General features: G+C 40.9%; 1 protein-coding gene across 1 annotated transcript in view; it reads left to right on the forward strand.

Annotated features, from left to right (window-relative positions):
* Window positions 1–947: 947 nt before the first annotated feature.
* Window positions 948–15,465, forward strand: part of lars2 (leucyl-tRNA synthetase 2, mitochondrial) — a 47,335-nt gene continuing 32,817 nt past the window's right edge. Inside the window, exons 1-3 of the mRNA XM_033641565.2 lie at window positions 948–1,108; window positions 7,087–7,331; window positions 9,763–9,894. Of these exons, the coding sequence (XP_033497456.2) occupies window positions 7,098–7,331; window positions 9,763–9,894 (366 nt within the window). The 5' untranslated portion in view covers window positions 948–1,108; window positions 7,087–7,097. The remainder of the gene's footprint in view (window positions 1,109–7,086; window positions 7,332–9,762; window positions 9,895–15,465) is intronic.

Genomic DNA, 15,465 nt, shown 5'->3' on the forward strand with positions numbered 1-15,465 from the left:
CTCAGAGCAGATGCACAAAAAGGCAAAGTGCTCTGAAAAAAGACGCTGGGCGTGGAGCTTTTTCTCTTGGCTCTACTTCATAAGAACAATTGAAAGGAGGTGCTGGCGCTGAGAAAAAAACGCTATGTAGACACAGGCCCCTACATCTCTGCTTTCTGGCTTTGAGAAAGAGAGCATAAAAATCTATCTTTAATAAAGGCAATAGTTAAAACTTATCAGCCTTTTGAAATGGCTCTTTAAAGACGCACCATTAAACAGAAACACACAAAGAGACCCTTGACAGTAAACATAATATGTTCCGTCAAATTTACATATACAGGTTATTTCAGCTGTAGAAAACAATTTTCTGTATCTGGTGGGAGTACTTTTACTGGCATAAAAATTAGATTGAATGTTTTTGAATTAAAAAAAACAAACATAAAAACAACAGAAGGGGATTAGGAGGTGGTGAGGTAACAAGCAGAGCCATCACTGAAATCACTCAACAATGAGGCGCTGGTAGACTGACATTCACACACACACACACACACACGCACACACACACACACACACACAGAGCAGACACAATAGTGTTACATGGCTTGCAAAGTGACATGCAATGTCAATCATGCGCCCCCTCCACTGACATTTTAAAGACAAATCTTAAGACGTACATGTTTTCAATGGTCTTTGGTTGCTCTAAGTGGTTTTAATATTTTAGTATTTTATAATCTTTTTACGTACAATTGTTCTTACCGGTGTTATTCTGTTTTATATTTGTGTACATACTATAACATAGGCTTATTTGTGTGTCATTCGTTTAATTTGTACAGCACTTTGGTCAACTGTGGTTGTTTTCAAATGTGCCATATAAATAAACTTGATTTGATTTGATATATTTGTAAAAAGATATTTTTTTTCACGACATTGTTTCTGTCGTTGTCGACGCACAACGTGTTGATAAAGTTGATTCAAATCCAAGATGGCGGCGCCTACAGCGAAGTCGTGATCCAGGGGAACAGGTCATTCACATCTTATTTAAAAGCTGAGTATGACATTCATAACATGGACTACTGGGTTTATTTAACCAAGACCATAACGCTGAAACAAAGGACCCGGAAATAAAACGGTAAGAACCTTTAACGTTTGGTTTTTATCTCAAATGTAGCTCCTGTGTGTTTCATGTTCATGTGAGAGCTAACGTTACCAGCAGACAGACAGAGCTTCACTACAGATACAACACTAACAACCTGCTCTGTTAGTATAAACAGCTCTGTTGGTAAAAGGAGGTTTAACTTCTATCTGTAGACCCGGAGGATATTTTTATAATGTGAATGAACGTCATGCTCGTCCTGCTAGCATCAGGGGTACTTTATAAATATGGTTTCTCTGTATGTCATATGAGCGTGTTGAGAAGTTAAATCTCCGCTGCATTTAATTGGGGTTCACGTAGCCTACACTATGTTTAACCTTTAAACCAACCGACATTTAAAATAAAACTCACCTGTTATCTGTTTCCTCCACAATTTATCCAGACAACATTTACAGTATTATAATATTTGACTGAACAAGTCAACCAGTCCTGGTTGTTAACTGTGAAAGAGGAACTGTACTACTTTGAGAAAACCAAATACACCAATATTTTGTACTGTTATAGCACTTGTACCTCAGATTTGATACTGTACATACATATCAAGGACATGCAACCCCAATTTGTATCTTATATCATCAAAGCATTGTATTGTTGGTGAAGATTCTCAGTCATCCAGGCCAAGGTACTTCTAAGTGCTGTATCATAGGCAGCTGAACTCAAGCAAGTCCAGTTGCCTACAATAAAGCTCATACAAGTAGCATAGTATTTATTATTCCTGCACTGCTATTACACTTTAATTACATTACATTACATTACATTACACTACCTGCACTGTCAACCACCTACATTTGCACAACCGTCATTATCATGAGCATATCTGTTGCAGTAACAGCTCTCTGTAGTCCTGGGGCTGGACTATTATTTCACTGTTGTACGTTTTTGTGTTTTTATTCTTATATTCTTATATTCTCTGTCCCTTTGTGTATCTGTGTTTTTGTATGTGTTGTGTAATAAGCTACTGGGTGCCTAACTTTCCCTCAGGATTAAAAAAGTATCTGTCTATCTCTATCCTACTGTTAACCTGATTTTGGCGTTGCGTATTTTGTATACATTCTGGATTTGCTTCTTGTCGTGTCTCGTCTCGTCCCATCTTGTCTTGTCTGGTCTTGTCCCGTCTTGTCTCGTCTTGTCTTGTCCCATCTTGTCTTGTCTTGTCCTGTCCTGTCCTGTCCTGTCCTGTCCTGTCCTCTCGTCTCGTCCTATCTTGTCTCGTCCCATCTTGTCTTGTCCCGTCTTATCTCGTCTTGTCTTGTCTCGTCTTGTCCCATCTTGTCTTGTCTTGTCCCGTCTTATCTCGTCTCGTCTCATCTCATCTTGTCTTGTCTTGTCCCGTCCCGTCTCGTCTCGTCTCGTTCCATGTTGTCTTGGCTTGTCTTGTCTTGTCCGGTCTTGTCCCGTCTGGTCTGGTCTGGTCTGGTCTCGTCCCATCTTGTCTTGTCTCGTCTTGTCCCAAACAGGTGACTATTGGTGCTTTCATGGTGTGTTCTTTAGGTCTGCAACTGATAATTATTTTATTATCTATTAATCTCTCGATTATTTTATGATTATCAAGTTGTCAATTGGTTTTTGAATAGTCAGAAAATACTGAAGAACTATAAATGTATTCAACCACAGTTCTTTAAAACAGACCAAAGCAGCAAATTTTCTTATTTGAGAAATATTAACTAGGTAAATTTTGGAGTTTTTGTTCTGAACATTTAATGATCAACTTAGGGCTGGGCGGTATGACAAAATTTTCATATCACGGTTTTAAGAAAAAATCATATCGATTTCACGGTATTTCATGGTATTTTGCTCAGGTTCGGCCAACTTGACATGCTGCTGTGTTGTGCTATGGCCTATTCAAGTGCCGGAATTTGTTATTTACCTGTCAACGCCTGAGCGCAACACACGCTCCGCTCCATTAGTCCTGTGCTCGGTTATAACTGTCTCGGACTCGGGACGGGTCGTCTTCGGTCAGGAAAATGCGGCCCGAGCCGTGCTCTAGTGTGCTCACCTGTGTGTTTGCGCTTTGTCTATGTGTGGGTGTGGGTGTGGGTGTGTGCGCATCGGGGCGAAACTCCGCCATGCGCGATACAGAGGGCAGAGGAGAATTGTAAACGTCAGTGCGCCGCTGTTAGTTGCATATAGGGGAAACACTGCTCTTTTTGGTATGAGTTCTTCTGGGTCATCGTGTACAGTTGCTTCACTTTCAGGACTCTCTCCGGCAGCTATTCTCGCCTCTAAACGTTTCTATATGCTCTCACTCTTGCCTGCTCAAGCGCACCTGTGGTGTGCAGTGGTGAAATGGGTCCCCGCTGAAACGCTTTCCCACCGTGCACGTTCCGGACGTTGTTTGGGCTATTCACCGGTATTGTGGTATATGAAAAATTCATACCATAACGAAAATAAATATAGGTTTTTGGTACGAACTGGTATACCGCCCAGCCCTAGATCAACTTATCAAAATTGTGACAGATTATTTTGTCAACAGACTAATGGACAAAGGACTGTTTGTAATATAGATATTGTGACCAAGCAGGTATTTATGACTAATTTCACCTTCACTCAGATAAGAACTTAACTAAATTAGTCTTTAAGAGCAGAAGAAGCAGCATTTAAGCTCTTTCACAATATCAAAATAACTAAAATCCCAGACAGTATTTATTCACATATCATGTTATTGATATAACAGCACATTGCTGTAATATCATCACTATCTGAAACAGGCACAAATATGATACCTGAGTTTTTGAACCAATACTAAAATCATACTTTTGTCTCCAAATCCCTTTTTTCTATTTAACTAAATACAGTTTATCAGTTCACTTCATGCAAAGCAACCATACAAAACTTTTACCTGAATAAAAACAGTCTAAAAAGAGCAAAATTCTAATTTAAATCTCAAGAATTAGTTTAGCAACACCAGTAATTTGACCAAGCATTGATTCCAGCTGTCAGTGCAGGCCTGTTTTTTTAACATTTCGTTTGTTTACCAAAAAGTATTGAAGTTTGACACCAGGCGGTAGACATGGCCGATAAGAGTACAGATGTTCAGATGAAGCTGTCTTCCTCTGTTTTAGTGAAGCAGCTTGTTGTTTGCAGAAGTTACAGGAGACGCCCGAACGGATGAGCCCGGTCACCATAGAAACATTTTCTCAGTCTCTCGCCTCAGCCCACTCACTTGCACCTTCAGAGATGCACACAACCTTGAGTGCTCGGCTCTCCCAGCCTCAGCCTGAGGGAGGAGCGTTGGCTGCTGTGATGCTTAGGTTATACTCGAGAGGATTTGGTGAAAAAACACATTCCCACAAGAAAGGTGGGTGGTGGATAGGAGAGAGCACTTTTTGCTGGTTTTACACTAATTTGGTGGAGTTATCCCCTAAAGATCCATCCACCCTGGTCGGTAAATCCTTCAGGCTGGTCAGATTCTGACGAACTGATGTGGAGACATAAAGTTTTGAGTGACACTCTTTTCATTCAAACTGAAATTGTGTCCTCTGCTAGTGAAAATAATAAAAATCTTTTTATTTAACCATGCAGGTCACTCTCTTAATAATCTACATTCATTTCCCCACCCCTGCACTGAGCCCTTTCTCCTCTCTAATCTTGTATTTTCATCACATCATTAACACCACAGAAGATAGAATAACCTTTTCAACCAGTTCTCCACAACTTCAGATAAACCGTCCTAATTTTTATTTACCTCATTTCCATCTTTATCTCTGGTTTCACGGGGCGCAGATTACGTCTCCTTCCACTCAGCAGCTATAAAGGTCTCGCTGTCTGAGATCCAGATGCGTCACTGCTGTGAAAATATTCTCTTGACAGGTCAGGTTAGCAGCAGTTGTCCTCTGCTGCCAAGGAGGCAGAGACTGTACAGACATCTCAGGTTACCTTGGAAACTGTCTCTCTCTCCCTGTGTTGCTTAGAAGACAAATTTAGGTCAAATAATTTTTTCTTACATGCAGTTGACTGTCTGACCCACATTAAGCCACAGGGAAGCCCACAATAGATGTGTTGTTGTTAATTGTAGGACTAAAATGAGAAATGTATTACACACAAATGACGCCTGTAGCGCAGGATTTCATCCTTTCTTCCCACAAGTGATTACAGACATTACTCTGGAAGCAGGAGCTTCCATCAAGGTGACGTCCTGAGGCTATTAGAGCAGTTAACATCCTGTAATGTAAAGAAAAGCGTATAAAACTGTGGAGTAGTTTCAAAGCAGAGGAATCAGTGAATAACTGTAAATCAGTTGATTGAAAAGTGTCATTCTCACATCTGAGCAGGCAGGCAGTTTAATAAGAACAGCCGATCCAGAGCAGAGCATAATCACATCACGCTGACTAAACCTCTTCTTTCACAAAGTCATACTGTTGTGTGAGTGACGTGGTGCAAAGAACGCAGAATGTGAAAGGAAATCATGTGGAGAGCTGCAGAGCTATCACTCACTCTGTTCTCAACAATTGGACTCAGATGTACTGCTCAGTCCCATAGACTCAAAACGTCTGGAAACGTATGAACATGTATGTGTTGATGTTGAAGTAGTGTCAGCTTGTTGGGAGCACTGCATACAGAGCCACTCTGGGTGACCATTATGATCCCATGGGGAAGCATTTCTGTGGATAAAATGTTGGATTAACATTTCTATGCCTATTATATCACAAAGTGACCGTATGCGACCTTTACGTAACAGTGTGAGAAACAGCACTGTGTTCTCACCCGAGCATTGACTTGTATAAATGTTTTTTTTTTGGTGCAGAATCTTGTAGGAGCAGGAAAACAAAATGTATCTGTGAAGTTTAAAGATTCTGACAGGAAGCTGCAAAGTGATAATGGTGAATCACAGCGGCCCAGCTGTGCTGCAAAACAGGAAATACAGTACCTTAGTGGTGGATGATGATTCAGTATTATATAATTACCAGGTGTGACAACATCACAACGGCTGGTATTGTTTTTACCTTGTGAGTCTGTCTGTTTGTCTGTCTGTCTGTCTGTCTGCGTCACAACCGTACAAGATGCAGTCACGAAACTTACAGATGTGTTGTTCAGATTAAATTGAAGGCCAAGTTCGAAGGTGGGTGTGGTCTGAGTAAGGCAACAGAGGTAGGATTAGTATCGTGTTGATCATGTTTTCATGTTTTATGTTTTCATTTTCAAATTCACACAGGTCTGTGGTTTAAAGGTAAACTATGCAAAAGTTTGCTGAAAATGATGTTATGACTCACACAGGTAATCCTTCTTAGTCATCACTTATGACCCACTACAAGTGTGTGGTGGTTTATTTTGTCTGCAGAGACTCTGCCCTCTGCCTGTACTTTCCCATGTCGTGTAAAACATGTGAAATGATGATTCAAATATGTAAGATTCTAGCAAACAGTGAGCTTTGACTAAAGTACTTGTTTGGGTTTTCTTTGGATCAACAGCCCAAAGTCCAATAGATAAGCAGCAAATCCTCACGTTTGAGGAGCTGAAACCAGCAAATGTTTGGAAATTTTGCTACATAAATAGCACATCAATTATTAAAATACTTGGTAATTTATTTTCTGATGATTAATTAATTGACTAATCGCTTCGGCAGTGCATCTGTTAGATCCTTGGTCTTCAACAGGGGTCCGTGACCCCTAGGGTCACACACACCATCCACCGTAGAAACCACCACTGAAAGTGCAGAGGGTGAGGCTAACACACCTAGCAACTCTTTCTTTAAAAATATATGTAGTAGGGGTCCCTGCTGTCTGTCTTTGGGCCAAGGGGTCCTCATCCTGAAAAACGTTGAAGACCCCTGTGTTAGATCGTTATACGTCTGTCTTATCTGAATTTTTACATATCATGTTTGGGAAAAACATTCTTATTAATAGTGTAATATTCATTTCAGCCACATCGTCCAGGAATACAGTAAAGTCTAGATTATTTCTTTTACTTAACACCACCACTGCGACCCTGACTGCCCATCTGCCTCCTTGTCTTAGGTGACAGAACCATGCAGGTGTCAGTGAGAAGGCTGGCTCTGTATCCGATGGGTGTTGCCCGGTTTGGCCAAATCAGGGATGCTCTCCTGAGCCCGGTAGCCCACCTCCTGTCCCCCAGCACCCGCACCCTGTTCAGTGAGACAGGAGTGTGGGAGAAGGACTATAAAACAGAGACCCGATGCCGAGTGGAAGAATGGTGGCACCCACGAATTATGGCACAGTGGAGGAAGGATGCGTTAGAGGAAGTAAGAAAGCCTTTATGTGTCCTACAGTCTTTAGCTTGGTGATGTCATGATAATCCATATAAAACTCTGTCATGATGAACTTATCCACATTCACAATCATTCTCACTTTTGCAGGTGTGTCGCCCATCCACATAATGGAGTGATGAGTCAGTAATAGAAAAAATCGACTAATTGTATGGTTTATTCAATGTCAGGAAAAAAATGCCCATCACAAATTAACAGAGCTCAAGAAAGCTCTTCGAATGTCTTGTCTTAATCCAAAAGATATTTTCGATGATTTGAAAAGCAGCAAATCCACATATTTGAGAAGCTGTAACTAACAAATGTTTGGCAATAGAGGGGTGAAGTCCCACCCCTTCTAGTGTTCCCACTGGACTTTAATAGAAAAAAAGAAAAATATATATGGTAGTTAACAGCAAGAGACAAATACGTTTGAATTGTGCCTTGAATTACACGTATAATGTTTGTCAGTTTAAAACATAATTGTGCAAGTCGAGAAAGTTGCAATTTGTGGTAATAGGCTACCATTTAGTTTTGTGTGAAATCGTTGACCCACACAATGTGTGTCACCAACACCAGCTAGCAAGCAATGTAATTTTGCTCTGTTCCATGTCAAAATATAATGCTGTCCTAACGTATGTTTTTTAATCTAGCAAACCCTGGTCTTTTTATCAGCCGGGAAGGGAAGAACAAGTAAAAACCATTGCTCATGGGAGTACTTGCTGGTGTGAAACACACAGACATCGTAGCTTTGTCAAGAGAGAGAAAGGTATGGCGTCACCTACGACTTGTGTAGTCTTTCTAATTACAAATTTTAATAGTTGTGTAGAGAAAGTAAAGTTGAAGTCACATTGTGCTAAATTTTTATAAGACGGGGACGCCATCTTGTGAGGATCATATTGTGTTTTCTGTGACTTCTACGGTGGTCAAGCAACAGTATTTGGACAAACTAATCATGTTGAACAACACAGATCATCTTGTGAGGATTATATTGTGTTTTCTGTGACTTCTACGGAGGTCAAGCAACAGTATTTGGACAAACTAATCATGTTGAACAACACAGATCCATATGACTTGGCATATCAAAACTGGATCACAGACCCTGATGCACTAACTCCTCTGACATACCTGGACATTGTAAACTATCTTGTTTTTGGACTGAGTGCATACACTTTGGTGGTAGAGAAATCAGAGTGTGTACCTCACAAGATGGAGGCCCTGTCCCACACGGTGTGACGTACCCTCGCAATCTGTTTTACGACAAAATGCAGCTTTCTTGACTTGCAAAATTATCTTTTGAATTTACAGACATTGTATGTATGATTTATGGCAACACTCTCTGTGTTAACTACCATAGATATTTCTTCCGAAGTAAGGTCCCACGGTTGCACACCAGAAGGAGAGGGACTTCATCTCACTATATCTGCCAATAGAAATTGACTCAAGTGATTATTAAATCATCAAAATTGTTGCAGATTACTTCTTCTGTCAGCTATTAAGATGCAGAAATAAGTGGCTGACATGTTGAGGAATCAAAACACATCTGTGCACAGATGATCAGAGACCTGCTTGTGTCCAGAGATATGAATAACCAGGTTTCTCATGTTCAGTGTAAAAAGGCTATAATTTATGATGACAAAATATGATGAAAACCAGGATAAGACTCAAAACCATTAACCTAATGTGAATGCAGTAAGTTTTCAGAAGAGCTTGCCTTTTCATCTGACCTTTTGTGACATCACTCATTCTGTATAAACAACTGTCAGTGCTGCTGATTGAGTGAAAAGAAATATTGAAATATCTGTATATGTTTACATTGAAAACACCTTTAGCCTTTTCTCTAAGATTTATTGATTAATAGGTCATTTAGCATCCTTCCACATGATTCCCAGCTATTACTGGCTCTGGCCCGTGCAGCTCATCTCAGTCCCGGAGCTGATTATATATCCTAATGGTCTGACCGTGCGGCTGTCTGGGACCGGCTGACAGTGATTAAGTGCATTCATGACAGCACTGGTCCCTAATTAATTTATTGAAAAATTCATGACTCAGGTTTCCTGTAATCACGTATAGCTGGGTGTAGCCAGTACTTACTGCGTTGCCGTGGTAACAATGTTGTGACTGTAAACCATCCATAATCAGTGCTGCCTCATTTCGTGTTCTGACACCATAATCAGATGCTGTTAGAGCCTCATACGGTAACACAGCAGAAGTCACCGAGTGCTCTCTCGCTCTGTATGTGATGAGTTATTATTCCTGTCCTGACCCCGTCAGGTTAATGCAGCATCTTTTATACAAGACTCATTCAAAAGCCAGACTGATGATGGAGAAAACTCCAGCCCTGTTATTGCATTCTCTCAAGATTAAAATCAAGTTTTCCACATATGCCACGGGATATTCTTACAGCTCTGTACAATATTTGTTTTCCCAGAGTTCCAACAGGAAGAAGTTTTACGTCCTCTCCATGTTTCCGTACCCATCGGGCCGACTGCACATGGGTCACGTGCGAGTGTATACCATCAGCGACACAATCGGCCACTTCCAGAGAATGAGAGGCCATCAGGTATTTCTGCTTTTAGTAAATGTGTTTTTGTCATCTCTCACTATCCTCCAAGAAACAAGCAAGGCCAAAACACTCAACACACAATAAGCCTTGAAAGTTTTTAACTAAAGGAGCTTAGGAAGGAAAGTCCTTGAGTTAGAGGCCTTTTAGATGGAAGACATTTTGAGGTATCACAGAAGGAAAACAACAGGTGTAAATGATCAAATCAATGATGGCTGAATTCCATTTAGCTGCTTCAGTTTCAGGCTCCTGGTATTGTGCATGCTGGCAAACTGTCACACTGTCATGCTTTACTGGGACACTGGAATATAACAGAGCCATCATTATTGTTACAAGGCAAGGCAAATTTATTTACCGCACATTTCATACCTAAAGGCAACCCAAAGTGCCTCAGAGGTTACACAGGTAAAAGCACAAGAGATAAATGATAATTAGTTTGCCCAACTGCCTGCTGTGCAAAAAGCCTTTAAACTACTGTAAATATTCATCAAGTTACAAATAGCCTCCTCTCATAAGAGCAAAGGTTGAAGGTTAAAAGCATTTACTGATTGACTCAGCCCTCTTTCCGAAAACCGGGGTGAAAACAAAATGTTGAATGTATGATAATACTGTAATGTAACATGAAAAATCAAAAGAGCAATGAGATGCTAAGTGGAGCTCTTGCACCTTATTTGGGTGAAAGAACTAACAGATCTATTATGGATCAACAGATTTAATTCCCCATCCATTGTCTATGGAGATTTTTAACCAGTGATATCACAAGTTTAAAGGCCTTGACACACCAAGCAGATGGTTGGACGTCGGTCAGTGTTGGGCTGTCATTGAGCATCTGTTACCCTAGTTGCCCCAGTGTGTTCCGCACCGTTGGCCCCCATTGGCCTTTGTCGGCTTTTTTTCAGCAAATTAAATTGGCATTGGCAACGGTAGAGTCTATCAATGAGTAAAATCACTCTGATCGGCAGTTCAGCTCAGTTGCAAGAAACAGAAATGAAAGTGAGGAAAGTAAACAAACAGCTCAAGTCAAGAGGGAGTGAGATTAAAATAAACGTACATAAAGTAAGATTGTTTTTCTTTTGCCATTTAGCTCTTAAGCAGAAATATTCCATGATGGTTTGGTTTGTTTACTAGCACATGGTAAATACGCTGCCAATATTGGATTGTGTTATTAGTGTGCCATCTGGCTAAGTTTAGCGTCAAGACGATCTTATGGTTTCCCTTTTTAAATGACGAATACAGACCACTGCCATGATCTGCTGGTGTGGAGAGTTATATCCTCTCACACAGGCACAGAACGTACGTGCTTGTTGAGCCATCAGCTGTTGTCTGTGCAATGTGTTAAAGTACAACTTTTTGGCAGAGACACAGGCCACGTGAGGCGACGCAACAGTTGGCCTCCATTACCACTTGTTCTTTGATGTCGGTTTGGTAGTCTGGGCCTTAAGAAACCAGTATCAGTTGTTTTCAGATGAAACAAATCTCATCTTGAAAAGGTGTTTCTCCTACATTATGTCAAAATGTCCATTTCTCCTGTGTCTGTGTGTGTTCATCACCTCAGTGGACACCCTACCTGGGGTGATGGAGTAACGTGAACAGATTTAACAATTGACTTTGGTCGCCATTAGTTCTTTTATGTCTGTTTGGTGTGTCTGGGCCTTAGGAGTTATTTCCAGTTTCTAAATGGAAATTGTTTTGTTTTCTTATCAGGTAAATGTCAGGCAATGTGAGGTAAATGTCGATTGCACAATGTAATAACTTTAGAGTAATGACACTTGTTTAGATCAACCCAGTCTCACTCCGAGCTCGTCAAATACCAGCACTTGGTCAGTGGCCCTCGGCATCAGATATCGACGTACAGAGGCACCCTTTAGCAGCATTATGAGACGCACTGGGTGGTATCATTTTTGACACTCTGAGCAGCTACCATAGTATAAAGAGCGAGAAAATCCACTTAGGGTGGGTGGGAGTGGAGGTGGATTGGTCAGACAAACTCCAGACTTTCACCTGGGAGACTGCTGTTTGGGTCCCGTCTGAAACCAATAGTCATTACAGTTATTTTAACCGTCCTGTTGTCCTCGGGTCAATTTGACACCTTTTCAAAGGTTTTAATATCAAATATCTGGTTTTCTTTCATCTGCTTACCCCAACATAAAATGGATGGTTTCCCACTACTACCGTTGCATATAAAATTAATTATAACTACTCTCATTGAATTGTTATTCAAATTTATAGCATCCATGGTCTAACAACATAGTGTGCTAGTATAACAAACGTACTTATTTGAAGCCAAACCATGATGTGTTTTTTTTTTTTCTGAAACGAACCATGTGCTTTTGTTGCTTAAGCCTAAGGAAGTTAACCTAAAAACAAAGTTGTCAACTAATTTTCATTTTGGAAAGAGACTATATGCATTGACGAGCAGAAACTGTACATTTCCTGTGAGTAAGGAAGTGAATTTTAAAATGGACGCAGTGCATTTAAGGAGCGTAAATTGACATGCTGTCCCTGAACGTCCAAAACTGACACAGGAAGGGTAGCCTGGAAATCCAGACCCAAATCTAGAAAGATTTAGGGTCTGGCCATGAGTAATGAAAATGGCCCAACTCGAGGGGCGGCACCAAGCATGCATTTGTAAATATCACTGCGTATCCGGTCGGCAAAACAGCAAAAACGTCCTTCTTGCAAAGGAAAGACTCGAGCGCCATCTTCTGTTCCTCTTTTCGAGAAAAAGCCAAGTCTAACTCGTTCATTGTAGCGGCCAAAGCCGTCTCAAACAACTGGTGTTCATCTGTAGCCATCTTGCAATGTTTACTGACTGATTCCGGACTTCGTCGTTGCAGCGCTGTCGTCATCTGTTCAGCTCGCCTCTGGCCCGTCTATATCAGATACACCGATGTGATTGGTGCAGCTTGGTTTCATGGGCATAGATAATGAGCATCATTACTGATTGCCAGAGTGACTCGCTGAGCAAATTCAAATTGTGCTCTCGCGAGAACTCTGGATTTCCAGGGTACAGGAAGGGTACCTAGAGCGTCATATTTTGATGTGTAGGGCCATTGACTAAGTGTCCGTACTTAAACAGTTGGGGAGTGAGAATGTGTTGTATAGATAGCCTATAGATAAGCCTCTTTCACTTTGCAATTCTGTCTGCCACTGGGAGTGATCTCCTGGGAGAATGAGGGCTTGCCTTAAAGTACAAAGGAAGTGCACCTACCACGGTGCAACCAAAACAGGAAGAGGATAGGGCTTTTGTTTTCCCTGGTAGTTATCAGTAATTATCCCCAGTTACCAAAGAGTATCAATGTGAGTTCTTTGCAGTTGTGATCCCCAGTAGAGGAAATGGCTGAGGGTGAAAAAACCAAAGTAACTGTGGAAACTCTACCTGGCAAAAGAAAAAGAGCCCCATTGCTAGGCTCTGAGGAAAATGGAAAGCGATCCGGTTGTCTTAGCAACAGCAATGCCAACAGTAATACCACTTTTAAACACCAGGGGGGGAGAAGTTGAATGTCGTCTGTTTCCACGTAAAGCAAGGAGTTGTATATCCTCTCGAATACTGAGTCAACTGTTCCTGAACATGTGTAACTTCTCACAATAGGTAGCTTCCCATTAAGAATAAGCCAATTATGGCTCAAAGCTTTTAAGTTTTAAGTTATGCCTTGGTTTGCTTTATTATTCATTATCTGCCTCTCACCACAAGTCCTTTTCTATGGCTTGACTGTCTCTGTTTTCACTCAGATGTTCAGTTTTTATTCCCAAAAATCACAAAGGAGTCATGTGTCATCCTCAGAGGCACTTTGCGGAGCATATTTTCTAAAGCATACTACCATAATTGTGAGACACTTTCCTGCCTGGGTTAATGGTTTGAGAATGATTAGATTTTGGCCATTCCCATGATATTACTGGTACACAGCCATTCTGTGCGGGAACAGTGAGAGTTTCATTCAGAGATAATGGAGATCTCTGTATTACATTATACAGTATTGACTGTCTGATATCTGCTTTCACACTGAAAGCTGATCTGTTTCCTGCTCTACCTCACTCCGTGTATACAACAGTTGATGAAGAATATCATTAATATCACCTCTGTTTACACTGCTGGAGCCTCTGTTTACATTCCCGCTGAACTGTGATGCCGCATATCTTCTTACTCATATTAATGCTATAGTTAGCACACTACATGCTGTACACTGTGCAAGCAGAACATAAGTACCATTAGTAGCATAATAATATCTCCTGGCGCCACTATCTTTCAGTTACATGGCCAAAGTTTACACTGTTCTGGGAGCATGTAATTAGATTTTTCTGTGCTTGTTGCACTTGTACTTGAATGCTACTTCACTGTATTGATTTCTGCCAGTACAGTGCACATTTGCACTTTGTGTGTTTTGCTCTAAGAGAACTTAATAGTGCAGCTTGATTATTTTGCTAACCCTTTTGCTCATCGTTATAATTGTTTTAATAAGTTGACACTCCATTTTTTCTCTTATGAACATGTTTGTTGCTATAACGACCTCATTATTGTTAGATGTGACATCCTTTTATGTTGCTTGGTAAAAACATTGAAACTTCTTTTGGGTTTTGTTAGGAAGCTTACATGTTTCCATGTTTATCTGTCAGATACAAAGAATTGATGACACCTTGGGGCTATTTTTCTTAAAAAAAGAACCTGATGAATATGAAGCTACAGAGTCAACTTAAAGATGAACTATGCAGGAATTTCCCTGAAAACGAATGTATTGTCTCATACAGATGCAACCCCTCCCAATCATCACCTATGACCCACTGGATGTGTGTGGTGGTGTATTTATCTGCAGACTCCGCCCTCTTCCTGTACATTCTTATTTTCATCTTATCATCTGTGTTCAGGACTCTTCTGTGCATGTGACCCCACAGCTCTCAGGTGAGATCAGGGCTTTTTTAAAAGGTAGAAACCAGGTGCCAGACTGTAAGCAGCAGGCATCTGAGAGACATAGCACCGAAACATAAAACGCAAATAAAGCGAGGCGAAATGCCAAATGAGAGTGAATCTAGGGTTGTCTTTTACTTTCACTCTCACTGAAAATACTGCATAGTATACTTTCAAAGCAGGTTTTGTTAGTTCTTATAAATTGACAGTTGGGGGAAAAGGATGTTTTAAACCTGCTGCATTTAAGGTAAGGGGAAGGTAAAATCCATACTCGACTGTTTTAAATCAAAGCCTTACAGTCAATATTTAGCACTCAGTTTGAGTCCAGTAAACAGCTCACACCACACACCCCCTCTGACATGGCGTTGACAACCTATGTTCATTTCATCGGTTTGTTCCTCACGTCATCCATCCATGTCTTTACTCTGATGAGTAACCGGTGTATGACAAACCTCTCCTTTTTCTTTTCCTGGTGGATTTCTTCCCTTCTGTCTCTCTCCCCGAACAGAAATAAGGTTTCACATGACTAGCAGTTACTTCCTGCCCAGGAGTGTACTTTCTCTCAGCATCTGTCAGAGAGCGAACCTTGTTCCGCTGCATGCACACAGCCGATTCTATTCACTAGTTAATTAGGGAAGGCGCACCCTGTCAATTGTCACACCCTAAAG

This window comes from Epinephelus lanceolatus, chromosome 10 (assembly GCF_041903045.1).
Source record: "Epinephelus lanceolatus isolate andai-2023 chromosome 10, ASM4190304v1, whole genome shotgun sequence".
NCBI classification, from domain to species: domain Eukaryota; kingdom Metazoa; phylum Chordata; class Actinopteri; order Perciformes; family Serranidae; genus Epinephelus; species Epinephelus lanceolatus.